Below are 19,586 nucleotides of genomic sequence, written 5' to 3'. Positions count from 1 at the left end.
CCTAAGCATCGTATCCCAAAACTCCTGAGCCACACACTGCTTTCTTGGATGAAAGATGTCCTCAAAGATGAGATGAGGCTCCTGGGCAAGTAGTGTGGCTCACATCCCACCCTCAGGGGAGGGTCTGCGAGGCTCCAGAAGTCACTCCACACTGTCCCACCAATGCCTCTGCAGTTGCATCCCAGTGAAGCACCAGTAAAAGCCTGGCTGATGCAAGTTCTCCTCCTGCTCTGTGTGTACTCCTTGGAGACTGCAGGATTGCTCTACAATTTCCAAAAGAGCCTGACTGAACAACACCACGCTGCCATCTTTATACCTCAGGCTCAGCCAGGCTGACTGCCTGACAGTCTCTGGGCTGGGAGTTAAACTTTAATATGAACTGGGGGAGAAGAACCCAGGCGTGACTCAGCCACCCACATTCCTTCCCTTCCCCTCCCCACTGGCAAGGGCAGTGGGACTGGGGAGAAGCAGAGGGATCAGAGTCAGAGCAGGGATCTCGGACCCAGGGGCTGACCTAGCATGGAGCCCTGTGACCCACGAGGGAAGAGAGTTGCTGTCATCGGCGGTGGTCTGGTAGGAAATGCCATTTAGCTGCTGCATGATTGTGTTTGCTGGGGAGCTGGGGCTGCAAAAGCACTGCTTGAATGTGGGGGTGAATGTATTTTCCTGGAATCATTCCCCTGTCAGATGATGGGGTGCTGCCAAGGGGTTGATTGAGTTCCTGCTGTGGGAGGCTCCTGTCCTTCTCTTGGATGGAGGGGTTTGGGGGGTGGGTGGAGCAGTGGTGCCCAGGCACACTAATTAACAGTCCTTCTTTGGGCTGCCAGGCTCCCCTGTCCCTTGGCTGATTTTGGCTGTAACCAAATCTCTAATGTGAAATGCTTTGCAAGGACTGAGACCGGGGAATGCCTTCCCCCGCCCACTTTTACTTGGGAATGGTTTTTATCCCCTGCTACTTGCAGAGAGGTGTGACACTAAAGGCCAGGCTGGATGGGGCTCTGAGTAACCTGGGCTAGTGGAAGGTGTCCCTGCCCATGGCAGGGGGTTGTAACAATATGGTGCTTAGCATCCTTTCCAACCCAAACCATTCCACAAGTCTGTGATTCCGTGTCAGCTTGGGGCATTGCACACCTATATTTCTCTCTTGACTTTTTGGACATTAGCTTCTTGGAAAAGAGTGATGACAGAAGGGGCTGTAGCTCTGACGACAATGGAAGTTAAATTTTAAAGATTATTTAAATTATGAACAGGAAATATTTGTACTGTTCTCCCTCACTATGTTCCTAAGGGAACGCTACTGCAACCTGGATTCTAGTGAGGAAGGTAAACACAGTCCAGAGAGGAGCTGGGAACTTGCCTACACCAGCTCCTGCTGTCTCTGGCTGAAGAGGTGAGCCCTGCTGCACTCAATTGCTGTGTGTAAACAGGCCTGAGCTCAGTATCACTTTATAAAACGAGTTTTGATGGGTGGCTTTTGTCTTGGAGGCTCTGCAAACACACAGGGCTGCCAGAGGACTGCTCTTCAGTAAAACACCTTCTAAGGTTCTCGGTCATAAACAGGTTTTCCCTGCTTATGCTGAGCTGCATCCCCTGATCCCTTCTTTCCTTTGGTGCATCTCAGCAGTGACCTCTGAAATACTTCATCCACCATTCCTGATCCTTGTCTTATAGGTGGGTGCATTAAATGCCTGTTTCTTTGCTAGACGAGGTTTCCAGGTTGACGTTTATGAAGCCAGAGAAGGTAAGGTCAGCCTGATCACTACGGTGTGAACTCACTGAAATTGTGAGAAAGTAATGAAATCTGAGAGTGGCAGTTTGGGGATATTCTTTTCTCTCTCCCCTTTAGCTCCTGTGGTGAGGAGGAGAATTTATTTGAAGTTCCTCTCGTGTGGAGGGAACCCACTCTTTAGCTAGTAAAATGATGCCCTTTTTGTACTCTTGGCTTAAACACTACTTCAAATCCTCACCTTTGAAGCCTGGTCTCTGCAGGAAACGTTATAGTACAGTGCTGGGTCAGAAGGAGAGATGCAGTCGCCAGGTTCACAAGGCACCACTAAAGAGAAATTAGGATTTAGAGACAAGCCGCTGGCTCAAAGGCAGAGAAATCGCTCATCTTCAGTATCAGTCAAAAAACACCTGGGCAGAGGTGGCAAGCCAAGTGGCAGGTGGGAATGATAGCATGGAAAGTGAAATGAGCCAAGTGTGCAGTGAAGGGAAGGAGGAGCCATGCCTGACACTCTGTGGTAGCCCTTCCTGCCCTGACAGACATCAGAACAGGCAGTTCTCCTGCACAGCTTACAGTTGCCACAAGTTCCACAGCTTCAAAAAGCCTCTGATTGCTCTTACCTGCCTTCTGAGCTGGATGGACCCTACTGTGCTACTCCGGTTCTTGGCCCATTGCTTACACTGATGCACATGTTGGGATGAGGAGGCTCTGCCCCACGCACTGGCCAGACAACCCAGCATCGAGTCTAAATGAGGCAGCTGGGGGGAGGAACAGACCAGTGCTCTGATCAGCCATCAAGGTGACCTGCCAGTGTCCCAAAATGCATCAGTCTGTAGGCCTCAGCAGAACCTGGCAGGCATTCATCGCTCAGCCTTCTCCATTTGAGGGGAAACAGCTCTTAGTGTTAATGCACCCTCTGGCAGGTGGGGTGCTGTCAGCATCCAGCATTCCCTTTGCAGCACTTGGCTGCAGCTGCTCCTTCCAAGCTAGATGTGGCACGAAGGATCCAGGCTAGACTCCTCCCTGCCCCACCTGCTGTGGCTGCAGGGGGCTTGGGAGATGTTCCCCTCACCAGGCTGTGCTGTCCTAGCCTCCATAACCAATCTCTCTTCCCGTGCAGATATCCGAGTGGCCAGCTTTGCCCGTGGCAGAAGCATTAACCTGGCCCTGTCTCACAGGGGACGCCAAGCCCTGCGAGCTGTGGGCATGGAGGAGCAGGTACTCTGGCACGTTCTGTCTCTGTGCCCTGGCCTTTCTTGAGCCAGAGCTCCTCCACTGAGTGCTGCAGCCTGGCTCTCCCCTGCTTCACGGCACACCTGCCAGCAGGATCTTCCCACCCCAGGCAGCTGGGCTCTGCTCCTGGCATTGGGTGCTTCCCTGGGAGACCAAGCACCTTCCAGTGTTTACCTCCCTGCTGCGCTCTCCTCCCTCCTGGAGAAGAGGGCAAACAGGGCAGGAGCGGATGGACTCCCCAAAGAGCTGATGCAATAAAGCAGGATGCAATACAGGCAGCTGTTTTCCTCACTGGCATGTCCAGATTTGTATTTTCCCAGAAAACCTTGATCTTTGGGCTGACCCCTGAAATCCATCCACACTGCCTTCTGCCCAGCACGCTTGGCTGGGAGCCCAGCATTCTTCTGCAGGGTACTGGCTACCATTTAACATCCAGCTGCTGCCAGTGGGGGGATCTCCCAGCCCCTGGATCCCTGCAGAGGAGCCCAGGCTTTGACAACACACATCCCAGTCCCAGGATGTGTTTTGGCTTTCATCTCCTGCCCTGTCCCTGTCTGGGATTTTTCATATCCCTTCTATCCAAAAACTCTAATAGCTCTGATTTTTGTGGAATGAGCTTGTAAGTAATCCCAGTAAACTGCAGCAAATTGATGTGACAGCCCTGTTAAAGTTTTCCCTGGTGATTTGGAAATGTGTGAGGAAAGAGCCCCCCCCCTTCTTCCTCGAGTGCAGTGCTTGGGTGAGGGGATGATGCTTGGTAACTTGTGCTAAAACCCCACAGTTTTGGCCAGAAGCGTGGGTTGTGTTTCCTTCTGTTTCAGATTGTGGCCAAGGGCATTCCCATGCGGGCAAGGAGGATACACACACCGTCAGGAAAAAAATACTCTATCCCTTATGGGAAGAAGAACCAGGTACTGGAGTTGCTTCACAGAGCAGAAGAGGCCTTTGTCAGCATTTGTATCTCTGTGTCATGGACGGTGTGGGAGAGGCTGGGGAGAATGAGGGAAGGGCGTTACTTGGAAGGGAGGGTTTCCTGTCTGGCCATGCAGAGTGTCCTTCAGAAAAGCTTTCTGTTTGTTTGCCTGGCAGTACATTCTCTCTGTGGACAGAGCAAACTTAAACAAAGAGCTGCTGACAGGTAGGTTGTCACTTCTGTTTGCAAATTCTTCTAACACACTTTTTGCTGGGGATTTAGGGTTTGCCCCAAGACTTTGGGCCCCAAGCTGCCTTACATAGATCTCAGAAAGTGCAAACCTGAACTAGCAGCTGGGAAACCTGTGCTGTTTCCCAGCTAAAGCAGGAGACACCTCCTCAGCCTTGTCACGGTTTGTGGAATTTTCCATAACCCCTGATTGTACAGAGACAAATGGAAATTGGAGCTCTGTGGCCAAGTATGTAATCAGCCTAGACCAAATTTGTGCAAATTCTCCACTGACTGCAGGCACCTCATCCCATCCTGAATCTCAGTGGAGTGACGGTGGAAAGCAGTCAATGACTCATGTCATTGTGGGGAAGAAAAAGAATCCTTGCAGGATTCTTTGCATTTTTCAAATAGTTTATACCATAGTTGACCAGCCCCAGTGTGCCCTGCCTGCTGGCCCTCATGCAACACAGCGAATTATTTGCTGTAATGGCAAAAATCCCTATAATTTAGGGACCTCTTGAAAATATGTCTTGTAGTCACAGTAAACCCCTCTACATTTAGTTGCCTTTCCTTTTCACAGCTGCTGAGAAGTACTCCAACACTAAACTGTTCTTTGGACACAAGCTCCTCGGGTGCAATGCAGAGTTGGGGACATTATCCATAAAAAGGTAATCCCTGGACAAGCGTGGGATCAAGCACTGTGGTCAGATAGTTTCTGCTTAATCATTCATAAAACCTCAAACAATTGAGCAATCCTGGCTTTGAAACTTCTGTGCAGGCAAAACCTTGGGCCAGCTTTGGAAAGGAGTGACATCAAGGCAGCATTCATGGGGAGACTGAGAAAGGTTTAAGCAACTCACTAACCCCCAGCCTGGCAGCAGGCAGACACTTCCTGGCCTGTGCAGGGGATAAACTTCCCAGTATCCATAGCACTGCGTTCAGGGACAGGTTGCTCCTCGGGGAGGGCGGATAACTGGTGATGCCCCACCCCTGGAAGTGTTCCAGCCCAGGCTGGATGAAGCTCTGAGCACGCTGGTGTTGTGTCTCTGCCCATGGCAGGGGGTGGAACGGGCTGAGCTTTAAGGTCCCTTCAAACCCAGACCACTCTGGTGGTTCCATGACCTTGTTTCAGTCTTTCACAGAAGTTCTGGTCCTACCCCTCATCCTCCTGGCAAATGCTGCAGGCTCTGCAAAACAGCAGCGTTATCCCAAAGGTGCCTACTGCATTGCTGAGTAGACCTGGCAGAGTTATGCTTTTGATAAACCTCCAGGATAATTATTTATCCTAATGCTGTGCTTCCCAGGCAGTGAGAGCTGATCTTCCCTCGCCCTAGAAGATTATTAACACATTTTGCAAAAGGCAGATCCTCTGGGCACAGTGGTGCTGAGCTGGCCTGGAGTTACAGGAGGATTAACCACAGAAACATAGAGGGTTGGGGTGGGAAGGGACCTTAAAGATCAGATTGATCCAAGGGCCTGTCTTGCTTTCAGACCTGACCAGCAGACCTTGGAAGTGAGCTACGATCTCATCGTGGGGTGTGACGGAGCCTTCTCAACAGTCAGAAAGCAGTTCCTGAGGCAAACGCGCTTTAACTACAGCCACGAGTACATTCCTCATGGCTACATGGAGCTGACCATCCCTCCCAAGGATGGAGATGTGAGTGTGCCTGTCCCAGGGGCTGCTACAACCTTCACAGGTCGGATATCCCACCCTCTTCTCACAGTGGCTCTGCTATAACAGCTTTGGAAGAATTAATTTCTCACCTGGGGTTCAGGCAAGGGATTAAACCTTTCCTAAGAGAAGGCAAGGATCTCTTCCTCTTCCAAAAGTGGGGCCAATGTTGGTATTGTGTGCAAAAATCCTAGAGAGCCTGTCCTGGAGTGGTGGGATTGGCTCTGAGAGGTCCTGGAGGTATGGAAACATGTCTATGAGGACATCAGCAACTGCAAAGCATCAGATTTTTTCCCGTATTTCTTACCCTTTCCTCTTTCCCTTGCTCTGTGCCTCCCTGAAGCATCAGGGACCAGAAAGGGGCCCTGTAGTTGTTGCATCTTCCCATGGGAACTGTTGTGCTGGTGTGGAGGGGAGCCTGGGCTGGGGGAGCTGAGCAGGGCAGGTCAAGGATACAAGGCAATTTTCTTTCTCTTTCAGTTTGCCATGGAACCAAACTACCTCCACATCTGGCCAAGAAACACCTTCATGATGATTGCCCTGCCCAACATGGTGCTAACACAGGGCATGTTCTCTTGGGGCACAGGATGGGGCTGGTGGGGGTGAACAGCTGTGGTGGCAGGGATTGGGAGGGTCAGGAGTCACAGAATGACTGAAACACAGAATCAGTTAGGTTGGAAAAGACCTCTGAGATCACAGAGTCCAACCTATGACCCACTACCACCTTGGCAATCAAACCACGGCACTGAGTGCCACATCCAGTCTTTCCTTAAAAACTTGCTGGGACAATGTCTCCACCATCTCCCTGGCAGCCCGTTCCAATGTCTGAGCACCCTTTCTGTGAAGAAATTCTTCCCAATGTCCAGTCTAAACCTCTCCTCGTGCAGCTTAAGACTGTGTCCTCTGTCGTGTCCCTTGTTACCTGGGAGCAGAATCCAACCCCCACCTGGATACATCCCTCTGTCAGGGAGTTGTAGAGAGTGATAAGGTCTCCACTGAGCCTCCTTTTCTCCAGGCTAAACGCCCCCAGCTCCCTCAGCTGCTCCTCGTAGACCTTGTGCTCCTTCTCTGGATGTGCTACGGTGCCTCAATGTCCTTCCTAAACGGAGGGGCCCAGACCTGGACACAGCACTCGAGGTGTGGCCTCACCAGTGCTGAGTACAGGGGAGGATTCACCTCCTTGCTCCTGCTGGCCACACTGTTGATCATACAAGCCAGGTGCCATTGGCCCCCTTGGCCCCCAGGGCACACTGCTGGCTCTCATCCAGAGAAAGAGCCAGGAGGGACACCCAGCCTGTGCCAGGGTGACCACAGCCTAAGGGCTGCAGGACAGGGTGCTCAGAGCCAGGAGGGACACCCAGCCTGTGCCAGGGTGACCACAGCCTAAGGGGTGCAGGACAGGGTGCTCAGAGCCAGGAGGGACACCCAGCCTGTGCCAGGGTGACCACAGCCTAAGGGGTGCAGGACAGGGTGCTCAGAGCCAGGAGGGACACCCAGCCTGTGCCAGGGTGACCACAGCCTAAGGGCTGCAGGACAGGGTGCTCAGAGCCAGGAGGGACACCCAGCCTGTGCCAGTGACCACAGCCTAAGGGCTGCAGGACAGGGTGCTCAGAGCCAGGAGGGACACCCAGCCTGTGCCAGTGACCACAGCCTAAGGGCTGCAGGACAGGGTGCTCAGAGCCAGGAGGGACACCCAGCCTGTGCCAGGGTGACCACAGCCTAAGGGCTGCAGGACAGGGTGCTCAGAGCCAGTCCTACCTTGCAGCACTGAGTAGGTACCTGTGGCACCTCTCTCTGCCCACACATCTGAGCCCAAGCAGACCCCCACACACCAGCACTCTGCAGCTGGATGTTATAAAGTACATACCAGGAGCATCGGGACAGTGTGCCAGGCCCATGCTGGCCAGTCACACACTGTTTCTTCCTCCCCTGTGCCTGCCCACCATGAGAAAGGGGGTGGCCAGACACTCGTTCCTTGCTGTGCCAGCGGGTCACTGTGATTGCCAGGTGGCAGGCTGGGCACTGAGCTGCTGCTTCGGGTGCCACGTGTTCTTGCTGCTCTCTGGGCTTCTTTCTGACTTTCTTTCCTGGCTGGCAGGACAAGTCCTTCACCTGCACGCTCTTCATGCCCTTTGAGGAATTTGAGAAGCTCACAACAGGGGAGCAAGTGCTGGGTTTTTTCCAGACCTACTTCCCAGATGCCATTCCCCTCATTGGAGAGTAAGTGTTCCCATCTCCCCTTTTCACTCATCAATACAGTTACCTATTATGGGATGGGTTTTTTTCTTGGATAATATCAACAGTCTCAGCTGCTTTAGGCAGTTTCCTTTCCTCTTAAAATGAATTGTCCCAGGACTTCATATTAACTGAGAAACTCACAATACTCTCTGGTTCATCCTTTCTACATTGACCAACATCTACCACTGCTCACAGTAAGAGGACCAAGATGTCAATGGGCAAGCTGTGTGCAGAACTTAAAACCTGCAGACAAAATATCTGGTCCACAGGGGGGAAGCTGACTTCCACGTTTTTCCCAGCACAATCAGCCGAGTGCGCAGGCTCGGGGTTTGCGCACCAAAGCTGACGGTGCCTGTGGCCTGGCTTCCTGAGCTTGGGTGTGGCACGGCTTGCTCTTCTCTCTCGTGGTCCCACACAACAAAATCTGTTGTTTTACCTGAAGGCAAGAGCTGAAGCACGATTACTTTTTGCTGCCAGCCCAGGCCATGATCTCTGTGAAGTGCTCTTCCTACAACCTCTCGTCCCGGTGCGTGCTGATGGGAGATGCCGCCCATGCTGTTGTGCCCTTCTATGGACAGGGCATGAATGCAGTAAGTTCATGGCTGGCCTGTCCCTCTTGGTGGGGATCCCACTGCTTTCATGCACAAACGCCTGGTTTTAGTGTTTAACTCTGTAGGGTCTGTGGGCTGGCCTGTCCCACAGCCTGATGTCCTCCTCATTGGCAGGGGTTGAGCTCCCGTTAGGATGTCCTCCTTAGAAGGACAGGGGACAGGGTGATGATGCCACCTTCCCATGGAGCAGAGGACTATATGGGAGGGGGGGTCCAGGCAGCTGGGAAAGGCAATCCCTTCAATTTCTCTCAAGCCCCCTGTCAGAGGGGCCTGGAGTAAGACTCCTGCTCTGAAGCTGTGGTCAATGGGACCAAAGAGCTACACTAGCTAAGCATCCATGAGAGCACTTCTGAATGTGTGGCTCCTTTATGCCTGTTAACCCCCCACTATTCCTCCAGGGCTTTGAAGATTGTCTGGTCTTTGATGAATTAATGGACCAGTTCCACAATGACTTTGGTAAGTGAGGTGGGTGGGCACGTGCGAGAATAGAGGAACATCCCTCTGCACCTGAGGGCAGCTGGATACCTTGCAGGGAGCTGCCTGTGAACTTCCTTCTCCCAGGTGCCTGCCTCCCTGAGTTCTCCAGACTGAGGGTGCCAGATGACCACGCGATTTCGGATTTGGCCATGTACAATTATGTCGAGGTAGGTGAACCCCACACAGACCGGTGGTTCCATGGGCCGTGCACACAGTAGTGCTCTTGATGCCTTGGGAAAGCTGACCTGAAACAGACTGGACAGAGCTAAAAAATAAAGTAGGTATTTATTGAAAGGCCTTCGGGATCCACCTTGGGCAGAGCAGGAGCCTGACCAGGGCTAGACCCAAGGTGGACTAAGAATGGTCACAAAATGGCTCACCTGTCACGAGATCTTACACTTTTGTAAGTTTTGGTGCATTTGCACATTGGGGTTTAATTGTCCAGGACGGGTTGTGAGGTGCCATCCTTCTTGTTTTCTCCCTTCAGTCCACCATTGTTTATGCTGTTGTGCCTGAAAGTTGTCCTTGGTTACCAGCAGGAAAAGGATTTGTTCTGTCTCCCTGCTCTGTGAAGAGAGCTGACTGACAGTTAATATGAGGCTCAGAACTACATCCCTAGGCAGCACAGAATCTGAAAATGTGAAAGCTGAAGCTTAAGGCATCACTCTCAGGCTGCATGCAGCGGGCAGGGGCTCTGGCAAGTCTCTGGCTGGGCTCTCACTCTGGCAGGCTTTAGCCTCAGAGCTCCTCGGGAATGTCACTGGGGCTGAGGAGGCACTGATCCCTGCATCACCTCCAGGACAGGCAGTGGGAGAGGTGGCAAAGCACAGTGGAGCTCTGACAGAACTCGTTGCAGAGGGGTGACTGTTGCTCTGTTGCAGATGCGTGAGCACGTGAATTCAACATGGTTCATCTTCCGGAAGCACGTAGACAACCTTCTCCATGCCCTCATGCCTTCCACCATTGTCCCACTGTACACCATGGTAAGCCAGCGTGTCCTTCCCCACCGCTGCCAGCTCCTCCTGCCTGGCTTCGGGGTGGTGACATCCTCCTGCAACCCTTCCCAGGTGACTTTCACCAGAATTCGCTACCATGAGGCCCTTCAGCGCTGGAGATGGCAGACAAAGGTTGGTCAAGGGTGGTGCCCATACTCCCCATGCCATGAGCCTTGGGAGCACCTGCCCAGCTGTGGGGGCAGCTTTGGTGGCGGGATATTCCAGGTGTGATGACACTGTGCTTGGTGCTGCAGGGTGAGGGCCAGCCTCTGATGATGGTGGACTTTCTCCTTGCACTTGCAGGTAATTAATCGAGGGCTCTTTGTTGTGGGGGCGGCAGGACTGGGTGGCACCTACCTGCTGATAAAGCGTCTGGCACGGAACCTGAACTTCTGCTGGGAAGACTTGTGGGGCTGGTCCCATCATCTGAAGAATATTGGAAATCTTCCCTTTGGCACACGAGTGGTTTAAGTGTATGGGGAGCTCCTCGTAATAAAAATGAAAGCAAGGACTGCTGGCTCAGCTGGATGATTTTGTTTCTCTTGGGAACAAGAGCTGGGTCTGGCAGCTCCTGCAGTCCCTTGGAAGCAGTTTCATGCCCAGAAAGCCTCTGCAGGGGCTCAGGTGTGAGGTAACCTTGGCAGCCTGGTCTCAAGGGATGTGGTGTGTAGATGGAGATTATGGCTTACTGTTGGACCTGGCAGTGCTGGGTTAATGGTTGGACGGTCAATGATCTTAGAGTTTTTTTCCAGTCTTAATGATCCCGTGATTCTATGACCTGCCCAGTGTGTCCCAGCCTGCAGACTGCTGCACTTAGCAAAAACAAGCCCACATTTTGAGGGTCCTGAAGCCAAAAATAGCTGCAGCCTGGGATAGTGCTAGGAGGATTATCAGACACGCTTTCCTTCTTCTTACCTTCCCCTAGACCCTCATAGTCACTGTTTAAGGACAATAAAATGGCCCGAATTAACCCCTGATCTGATGTGGCACAGCCAATCTCATTTGAGGTGGTCTGCCAGCACATGGGCAGGGGTGAGAACTCTGCACTATTCAGTGAGTCAGTTTTGGCTTTCCAGGGAGCCCTGTTCAGGGCATAGATGGCAAATTGTGTAGAAAACAGTTTGCTTCTCTAGCTGGGATCTTTCCCAGGCACTGTACCTATGGAAGATGGTGGCAGCAGTGACAAGGTGTGACTGTAGTTTCTCCAATGGACACTTTAGCTGCTGCTCTTGCACATAATTCTTAGCAGGACAGATGTATTTACCTTATATATTAATCTTTATCCACATTAAACTTCTTCAGAGAGCAAATAAAGATGCAACACAATACTACTCTATGCAAACTGAAGCAAATAAGGAATTGTACCACTCTTTCACAGGAATGACCCACAATGTAAGTGTTGCTAGAGGACACAAAAAGAATGATACTCACACAGTCAGGTCATTAGGGCAAAAAGAAGGGCAGTTTATTTTTGACCTCGATTTATATAGTTTCTGGACAATAACCAGGGATTGGAGAATAAGGTCACTACCTCTTTGACCCACTGGTAAAACTAGAAGTCCATCAATTGTCCCTCCTCCAAGGAGGAATGCAAAAACAATAATTTTGTTTATGTTACACTGCGTGAGAAACTCCATTACAAAAATGTAAACAATCAGAAGGCTAAAAGAATAGGACAACAATGTAAGAGTAACTGGCTGCTGTGTGTGGCTGGGATAACTGCTGAGCTGGAGATGCTCTGGGTACTGCCAGGTGTTTTGCACAGCTGGCTCCTGGTGTGTCTGACACACTTGCAGAGCAGGGAGAAGATCATTGTTCAGGGGGTGAAAGAAGCTGCGGCTGACCTCCAGCGTGCATTTTCCAGGTGCTCATAGATCGAATTTCACAGATCAAACAGTGGCTCCTTACTGTGCAGAGGACTTCAAGGCATAATGGAGGTAAGCCAGGCAGGCAGAAGCCCAGACAGAACCTTGCCTGAGGTAAGTCTGAGCAGAGAGCAATGTCAGGAAGCAGTTGGTGATTTGGGTAAAACATCCAGTGCGCATTCTCCAGCTGCTCTTCAACACAAGGTACAGGTGCTCACTAGCCCTTGGGACCTATCATATCACTGCAGCCTCTGGAGCAGTGGTTTGGACCCTTTATGTCCAACTCAGCAGTGAGTTCTCTGGAAAACATTGCACAGTGGTGGAGACCAGTGCAGCAGGGGAAGGCATGGAGCAGCCTGGAGACAGATCCTGCTGGAGCAGAAGAAGAGATGGCAGTTTTGAAATCCCGGCTCAAAATCAAAGCTGGAAGCACTCTGTGCTCTCAGTTGGCTTTGGGGCTCACTGCCCCAGACTCCGGCCAGAAAGCAAAGTTAGCACCAGGAGATGGGACAGGAGTCACGGCATTTTCCTGTGGTCTTCTCCCCTACCAGCTCCACTAACGCAACCGTCAAGCAGCGGGTCAGGAGGCTGGCATGGGTGCAGTCCCTAAGCCAGCACCTGACACGATGGGGGCCTCTTGGAAGAAGGGATGAAACCATGAGGATAAAGAAGAAGGGGCGGGAGCCTTAGTTTAAGGCTTCCTTAATTTGGGCTTTCCTTATCATGGCATTTCCTTATTTATCAGTGCATCCCAGTGCTGCCAGGTATCGCCTCATTCGTTGAACCTGGGGTTCACGACAGTGGTGGTGGCACTCTTGAAGAGGGGATTATCAGCCTGCAGGGAGAGAAGTGAGACACTTGTGTTGGGCTGTGTTGGATTTCCAGCAGAGCATTACCTGTCCCACCCATCCCAATGCCAACAGCCCAGACAGCGCTGGAAGAAGAGTCCATAGGATATTTAGGCCCTAAATGGCAAAATCCAGCTGGGCTGACAAACGAGCAGGGGGGAGGGTTCAGGCCTACTTGGCTGTCTCTGGAAAGGACGTCCCCTCCTGCTGTCCCCTCCCCAGCAGATCTGAGCACCCCAGAACACCCCACTGGCACAGACAGGCTCTCTCACATCATTCCACTTGGCTTTGGTCTTCTCCTTCTCGAACCGGCGGAATTCCCGACGGTCAAGCAGCTCCATCAGGGACCGCCAGATGACCAGGATCAGAATGCCAATGAGGAACACGCCGGCGATGGTGCTGCCCACGATCAGTGGGACGTTGGGAGGCTGTGGGCACTCTGTGGGACAGACAGATGGTGTCAGGCTGCAGGCCCCTGGTGAAGCAGTGAGGCTGCCATGGCAGGGTTGGCAGCCTGCCTCTGGCAGGGCAGGAGGAGCAGGGCTGGGATACCTCTATCAGGATCAACGATGACGGTGTAAATCTCATAGCCATCCTCCTGGACCATAACGAAGGACATCCAGCAGTTCTGGGAATCCTTTTCCCTGCATTTCCTATCATTTTTGCTCACCACTGTTGAGTTTGTGGGCAGGTGGATGTTGGAACAGGCCTGGGAGCAGTTCTTCTCTAAGGGGCCACTCTTGAAGAACTTGCACTCCACACAGGAGCTGCAAAACAAGCAGCCGCAGCTCACATCTGCAGGGGCAGGAAGCCTCTCACCTGGCTTTGGCTACAGCTGGGCTCTGCCCAAGCACAGGCAGGGCCTGCCTGTGCCTCCCTGGGATTTTGGGGATCCCCGCTGTCCCCGTGCCCTCTCTGTGCATATCACTCACCTGTGCCTGCTGCAGTGTGAATGGCAGCCTGGGCACTCCTGGCAGAAGGGGGGCTGGTACCCTCCCCAGCACTGGCAGCGGTTGCAGTGGCAGGTCCCGCGGAGGCTGCACACGTTTTTGAGGCTGTTGAGGCAGCCCTCTGTCGACTGCTGGCACTGGCAGGCGCTGCCCTCGTACCCAGGCTGGCACTTGCACTCCCCGCAGTCGCATTGCCCGCGTACTGCGGGGAAATACCTTTCAGATCCTGCAGGCAGCCGGGCCACCCTCCCTCTGCCCCTGCTTGGAGAGCATCACCCACCCTGCTCCCACCACACCACCCTGCCTGGGACGCTCAAGGAGGTCCTACAGCCCAGCGTGACGGGACCCAGCAGTCCCAAACCCTCCCACTGGGGATGTGGCACAAACAGGGCTGCATCTCCCAGGGTTTAATTCCTCTAAGAAAAGCTGTCCCGGGCGCATCACCTGGGCCGCCGCAGAGGGAGCCGTTGAAGAACTCGCAGTTCATGTTGTCGCACTGGCAGTGGGTGCCGTAGATGTACTTGCCGGGCACGTCGCTGGTGTGGCAGATGCACTGCCCGCACACGCAGTCGCCCTGCCCCGAGCAGACCATGGAGCTGTTGTCCCTCCGGCAGCTGCGCTCCAGCTCCTTGCTGCTCTTTCCTTTGGTGTCGCACTCACAGTTCTTCCCCGTGTATCTCGGATTGCAGCTGCCGAAAGAGGAGAGGAGCAAGACTGGGTCAGAGGCCGTGGGGCATGCACAGGGCCCGGACCTCTGCAAAAGTGGAGCCAATCTGGGACAGCCTCACCAAAAACCAATGACAGCATGTTGGTGCTAACTCTGTGCCGGGGAGGGGTGGCTGACTGGGAGCAAACCTCAGAAATCCTGCTTTTCCACCAGTCGTATTCACAACACCAAATAAGTGCCCAGAAATTATTGTTATATTTCTAATTCCCAAGCCCTCGCCAAGGAGATGTGAGTATTTCCTGAGGAAACCCAGTCTTGTCCTCCCCTTGTCACTGCGAGACCATGAAGCAATAATTACATTTAAAAAATGGTGTGAGCTGCAGCCAGGGAATGGGATTTTGAGAGATTTCCACAGAAATCTGTGTCTGCTCAGTGGGTAGATCGGTGGATGATTTGATACTGGGACGGATGGGTGGACAGTTGGATGGATTGAGGCCCTTAGAAAAACAGCATAACCTCCACTAACAGAAGAGCCAGCTCACTGTGTCCCCTGCCTCCGTGAACACAGGGGACAGTTCCAAGGGGAATGCACGAATCCACCTTTCTGAACAAAAAAAATTGTGCAAAGCTACAGAGCTTGGCCCAAAATCCCTCTCCCAGCAATTCCCCAGCCCTGGCAGCATTTGAAATCGTGTTTTGGGTGGACAGCACATACCTGCAGATCCCGCATTCGACGGTGCCTTGCCCACTGCAAGCGTCTGGGTCAGGCTGGTCGTTGCAGTGGCAGTTGCAGTTGCTGGCCACATGGACAGTGAGGGTGTCTGTGAAGCCTAGTGGCCGGATGGTGAAGGAATAGTTTGGGATGCACACCTTGGCTGTGACCTTCACTTTGAAGGTGACCTAGAAAGTGCAGAGTAGGACAGGGAAGGGCCAGATGTCCAGCTATCAGAGTGTGGTATCGGCCCTAGGCTGAGGACATGCACATCCAGAACAAGGGAGGATCTCCCGCATCCCATAGCATTTTGGACACTCTTGGCATTAAACTAATATAAACAGAAAGCCTGGAAGAGCAACCAGGGTTCCTGTCATTAAACAGGATAGGCAACAGAAAGTGTGCAAGCTGTGGGGTGTTCCTGGTACAGGAGAGCATACCTCATCATTGATCTTGACATTGTCGCACTGGCCTCTCGCTTCATCCGTGGAGACCTGGTCATTTTTGCATTTGGAGTCGTATTTGACATCCAGAGTGTCCAGCAAGGTGGAATGGTCCAAGATGATCCGTGAGGAGAGGTTCTTTGGAAAAATGGTGGAGAAAGTGCCATCAGTCCAAGAGTAGACCGAACCAAGAGGGTATGGGATTGCAGATCGGGAAAAAAGAGCCAGAGAGCACCACGTGTTGGGATCTCAGCTGCCTGGGGTGGTTCTGGAAATGCAGGTGATGTCATTGGAGAGGTGGGAACTCCAGCACGTACATTGTAGGCCACTTGGATGAGTTCAATGATGTTGCTGGAGTCCTCGTTCAGCTCTCCCACCGCCGACTTTGGGATCATCTCACTGAGTTTCTGCCAGTGGAGAGCAAAGAGGTGAGCACTTCCTACCACGTGACAGCAGAGCAGGACACAGCAGCAGGGGACACACACAGCTGGGTCTGTCCTCCTGGGAAGGGGATGGAGGCACCTGGACCATCTGACATATTCTCACCTTGTAAACATCCACCACCTTACTGGTGACAGCAAAAATGGGCTGAATGTTGTTCTCAGCAAGTGTCTGGACCAGCTGGCCAACAGACGGGTAGTCCTGGATGGGGACAGGGATATCACACTCAGCACAACCTCCCCCACCAGCAGAAGAGAAGACATTTTGGGTGTGGCAGCACAACTTATGGTGGTTAAGGTGATGTTTAACAGGCTGTTTTATGTGGCATTGCCTTTTCTGCCTGGGGGGGTGAGGTGGGGGGTGTTGGATTCGCTGAACAGCCCCCAGCTACTTACAAACTCATTGCTCCTTTTGTACATGTTGTCCTCCAAGTGGCACTTGCCATCATTGGGGGTCAGGATGCCCGCAAGCTTGCCATCCCCGGCAAAGTGGAAGCCGTCATCAGTAGCAAACACCAGCAAGCGGGTGACGTTGCGCCAGCCAATCAGGTCCTGCAAGTGACACGGAGAGTGGCCCCTGTCCCCGGGCAAGGCTGGCAGGACAGTGGCAGAGGGCATGGCCCTTCCCAAAGCCTTGTGTCAGCCGCACGAGGGGCGGGAGCATGAGGAAGGTGAGTTAAGGGAGATCAGGGTTAGGAGGCTCTGGGGTAAGATGCTCTCTTGTACTCTCCAGAGTGACCTGCCCTGTTGGAACCCTGGTCACTGAGAACTTCACTTTCTGTGCTGACAGGCACTGACCTCCAAGCAAACACTGCATTTGACCTGAGGCCATGAAGAAGCTTCCAGAATTGAATGATAGAACTGGGATTATGAGTGTGTAGTTTGAATAGAAGTGTGTAATATCACATGGTGGAAAGCTTACAGTTTAAGGTTTTAGAATATAGTAATACATATATATAAAGCAAGATGGAGGTTTTAGGGCAGAAGCTGAGTCCTTCTTTTTTACTTTCTTCATGGGGTCTGGGTGGTATTTTGTAATTCGATAGAAAAGGCCACATTGCGGGCCATAGGTGGTTGGTTATTGGGTTAAAAGCAATAATAATTTAGGTGTCATTTCTTAACTGGACAGTTTATCCTTAAAAGGCCTCGTAGAGAGAGAGACAGGGCTCCATTTTTAGTTAGTTAGCTAAAAGTGCTGTAGAACTCACTGCTTCTGAGACTGTAATATAGATAAGAATTAATAAACACCTGAGTCTGAACAAGAAATACTGTCTTGAGCATTTAATCCCCACCCTGGCAAAAAGAAGATAAAACACAACACTGCCCTGCTGCCAAATCAGAACTTAGGCAGGATGGGCTTCCAGAGCCCACCTGGAGAGGGGCAGAGCCACCTGTGTGCATGGGCCTGAGCACAGTTCCTGGCAGCAGGGCAGGGGCAGGACTCACCCCACACACTGCTGCCTGCATCATGGCATCCAGCCCCCCCTCTGGGGCATCCAGGTTCCCTGAGATGGACTGCTTCCCCACTTCGCTCTCAAACTGCTTGGCGTTGTCAGTCAGCGACAGGATGTGCTTGAAGGCGAAGGGAGGCTGGCACTTGCTGTCCTTATTGGGGCAGGGGTTCTGCAGCTTCTCGGGGTGCGTGTTCACGAACGGCAGCACTGTCTTGTCCACAAAGGAGCCAAACCCTAGGGCAGCCAGACTACAGCTTCAGGGGCAGGGCACAGGGCACGGGGAGCAGATAATCTGCTGGCCCCAGTGTACGTGCCCATGTCCCTTGCCCTGCCACACTCTTCGGCTTGGAAGAGGACACCTGCTGTCCGCTTCCTGCATCCCTCTCCAGCCCTGCAGCTCCTCCCAGCAGCAAGCAGAGGTGCCAGGATGAAGACAGGCTCACCAATGCGCCGATAAGGGGTGGTGCTCTCCAGAGCCCTGAGCAGCTCCCCTCCCAGCTTCTTCACCTTCTCCAGGTCATCCAGCATGGAGTAGGAGAGGTCCATGAGGTAGTAGAGATCAATGGGATACCCCATGGCACGGCGAAACTTCACCTCAAACTCAGCAGGCTGGCCTGAGGGACAGGCATGGCGGGATCAGCTCCATGTTGTGCCAGCTTGTGTCACCACCCACCCCTCCTCTCTCGTGGAAGAAAAGGGGTGGAAATGCAGGCTGCAATGTGTTGCTGTGTCTCAGGTGAGTCTGGGGATGAGTGGAAGGGCATTGTTGCAGGCCACAGGAGGAAGGGTGTTGGGAATGCCAGACAGAGCATACCTATCCTCAGCTTCAGGTGCACCTCCTGTGGAGTCAGCTGTATGTTGTTGCTTAAGGGACGGTCCTGTGTTCTTTTGATCTCATTGCCTGGAAACTCAATCTCACTGGCTGGGCATCCCCTCTGCTTCAGCTGCTCAATGGTGTCACAGCGGATGGAGTCTGGCTCGCCAGCTTTGGTGAAATTCTGTGTGTGACACCAGCAGGGGAAAGAATCAGAGCAGCAGAAGGTGAACAGGCACCTTACAAGATGACTTGGCCCTCAAACCAGGTCCCCAGGGTATTGATGGAGAAAAGAAAACCTTGGATGGGTATTGATGGAGAAAGGTCATGGCTGTTGGATCCCTCCTGTCCCCATCCTCCACGCAGGACATGAAACACTCCCACCATGAAACCAGGCAGAGCCAGGCAGGCAGGGTGACTGTATCGATGCCTGTTAGCTGACTGCTGGGGGGTGACAACTAGAGAGGCTGCATGGACCTACCAGCTTCTTGCACCAGGCGCAGCCAGGACCAGACTGGATGCAGTCCTTGCACGTGCCCACCTTGATCTTGGGACACTCCGTGGCAAAGGCTGCAAAGGCAAGAAGACAGAGTTGGTGTGAGGGGCAGCTGGGGGTGTTCAGACACCCAACACCAGGCACCCATGCTGGCCTGAGCCTGCCCTGCCTCTCAGACCAACGCTGGGGGCCCTGCAAAGGCCCTCGAATGCCTTGCTGTCCTTCAGCTGGGCTGGCTGGTGTTAACTCCAGATCCCAGGAAGCGTAAGGACATTTTGCACACCTCTCAATGCTGAGTTCCCGCTGCTGTTGGGCAGCATTTCGGATTCCCCCACTCTCTCACTGCCTGTGAAAGGAGCTGGGAGGAAGGCAGATCGGGCTCACCTGTTGTCACCAGCAGCAGCAGCCAGGTCACTGCTGGCAGTTGGAGGCAGCAGGCATGAGGCATTTTCTGCAGGACAAAAAAAGCATTCCTGTGACCACCTGGGATGTGCTCCAGAGATGGGGCAGCCACAGTTTCTCTGGGCAACCTGTGCTGAGATCACATTCATTAACACTGTCAAGTGTCACACCTTTCCCCAGCAAAGGCCTGGAGCAAACTGACAGTATAATGGCTTTGCAACATAGATGAATATGGGGAAGTCAGAGAAGAGGAATTTGTTAAAAGAAGGAAAAGGAATAAGAAAGTACAAAGGAACAACAGACATTGACCTTTTTAGCAATTGTGACACGGTGTCACTTTTTGCCCTTTTTAGCAGACAGTGTCTGAAAACCGCATCATCAGTTTCAAAATAGCTCTGA

At 52.7% G+C, this 19,586-nt stretch overlaps 2 protein-coding genes across 2 annotated transcripts; one reads left to right on the top strand and one right to left on the bottom strand.

Annotated features, from left to right (window-relative positions):
- Positions 1–438: 438 nt before the first annotated feature.
- KMO (kynurenine 3-monooxygenase) lies at positions 439–10,567 on the top strand. The gene is made up of 15 exons (XM_040070410.1): positions 439–573; positions 1,672–1,741; positions 2,847–2,944; positions 3,781–3,870; positions 4,049–4,097; positions 4,684–4,771; positions 5,595–5,760; positions 6,256–6,327; positions 7,874–7,995; positions 8,456–8,603; positions 9,023–9,080; positions 9,186–9,268; positions 9,983–10,084; positions 10,169–10,228; positions 10,400–10,567. The coding sequence occupies exons 1-15, from the start codon at positions 520–522 to the stop codon at positions 10,565–10,567; spliced, it is 1,428 nt and encodes a 475-aa protein (XP_039926344.1). The 5' UTR covers positions 439–519.
- A 975-nt stretch (positions 10,568–11,542) lies between these two features.
- On the bottom strand, positions 11,543–19,233 carry ITGB2 (integrin subunit beta 2). Its single transcript, XM_040069466.2, has 15 exons — positions 19,170–19,233; positions 18,771–18,859; positions 18,290–18,473; positions 17,919–18,089; positions 17,468–17,709; positions 16,418–16,573; positions 16,128–16,223; positions 15,899–15,988; positions 15,579–15,719; positions 15,142–15,326; positions 14,204–14,448; positions 13,742–13,961; positions 13,362–13,576; positions 13,082–13,248; positions 11,543–12,796 (listed from the first exon to the last, which is right to left on the bottom strand). Exons 1-15 carry the CDS (start codon positions 19,231–19,233, stop codon positions 12,734–12,736), a joined length of 2,328 nt encoding a protein of 775 aa, XP_039925400.1. The 3' UTR covers positions 11,543–12,733.
- Between the last annotated feature and the right edge of the window lie 353 nt (positions 19,234–19,586).

The sequence above is a fragment of the Hirundo rustica genome, chromosome 7 (assembly GCF_015227805.2).
Source record: "Hirundo rustica isolate bHirRus1 chromosome 7, bHirRus1.pri.v3, whole genome shotgun sequence".
Lineage (NCBI taxonomy): Eukaryota > Metazoa > Chordata > Aves > Passeriformes > Hirundinidae > Hirundo > Hirundo rustica.
This window is presented reverse-complemented; position numbering and strand designations above follow the sequence as displayed.

What these genes read in the sequence shown, in the direction of transcription:
- KMO (XM_040070410.1), top strand. Translation starts at nt 520, where the DNA reads ATGGAGCCCTGTGACCCACGAGGGAAGAGAGTTGCTGTCATCGGCGGT. An exon ending in AAACAAAGAGCTGCTGACAG is followed by an intron (nt 4,098 to 4,683) that starts GTAGGTTGTCAC and finishes TCCTTTTCACAG; the next exon opens with CTGCTGAGAAGTACTCCAAC. An exon ending in TGATTGCCCTGCCCAACATG is followed by an intron (nt 6,328 to 7,873) that starts GTGCTAACACAG and finishes CCTGGCTGGCAG; the next exon opens with GACAAGTCCTTCACCTGCAC.
- ITGB2 (XM_040069466.2), bottom strand. Translation starts at nt 19,233, where the DNA reads ATGCCTCATGCCTGCTGCCTCCAACTGCCAGCAGTGACCTGGCTGCTG. An exon ending in GCTGCTGCTGGTGACAACAG is followed by an intron (nt 18,860 to 19,169) that starts GTGAGCCCGATC and finishes TTGCCTTTGCAG; the next exon opens with CCTTTGCCACGGAGTGTCCC. An exon ending in CTCCCTCTGCGGCGGCCCAG is followed by an intron (nt 13,962 to 14,203) that starts GTGATGCGCCCG and finishes ATTTCCCCGCAG; the next exon opens with TACGCGGGCAATGCGACTGC.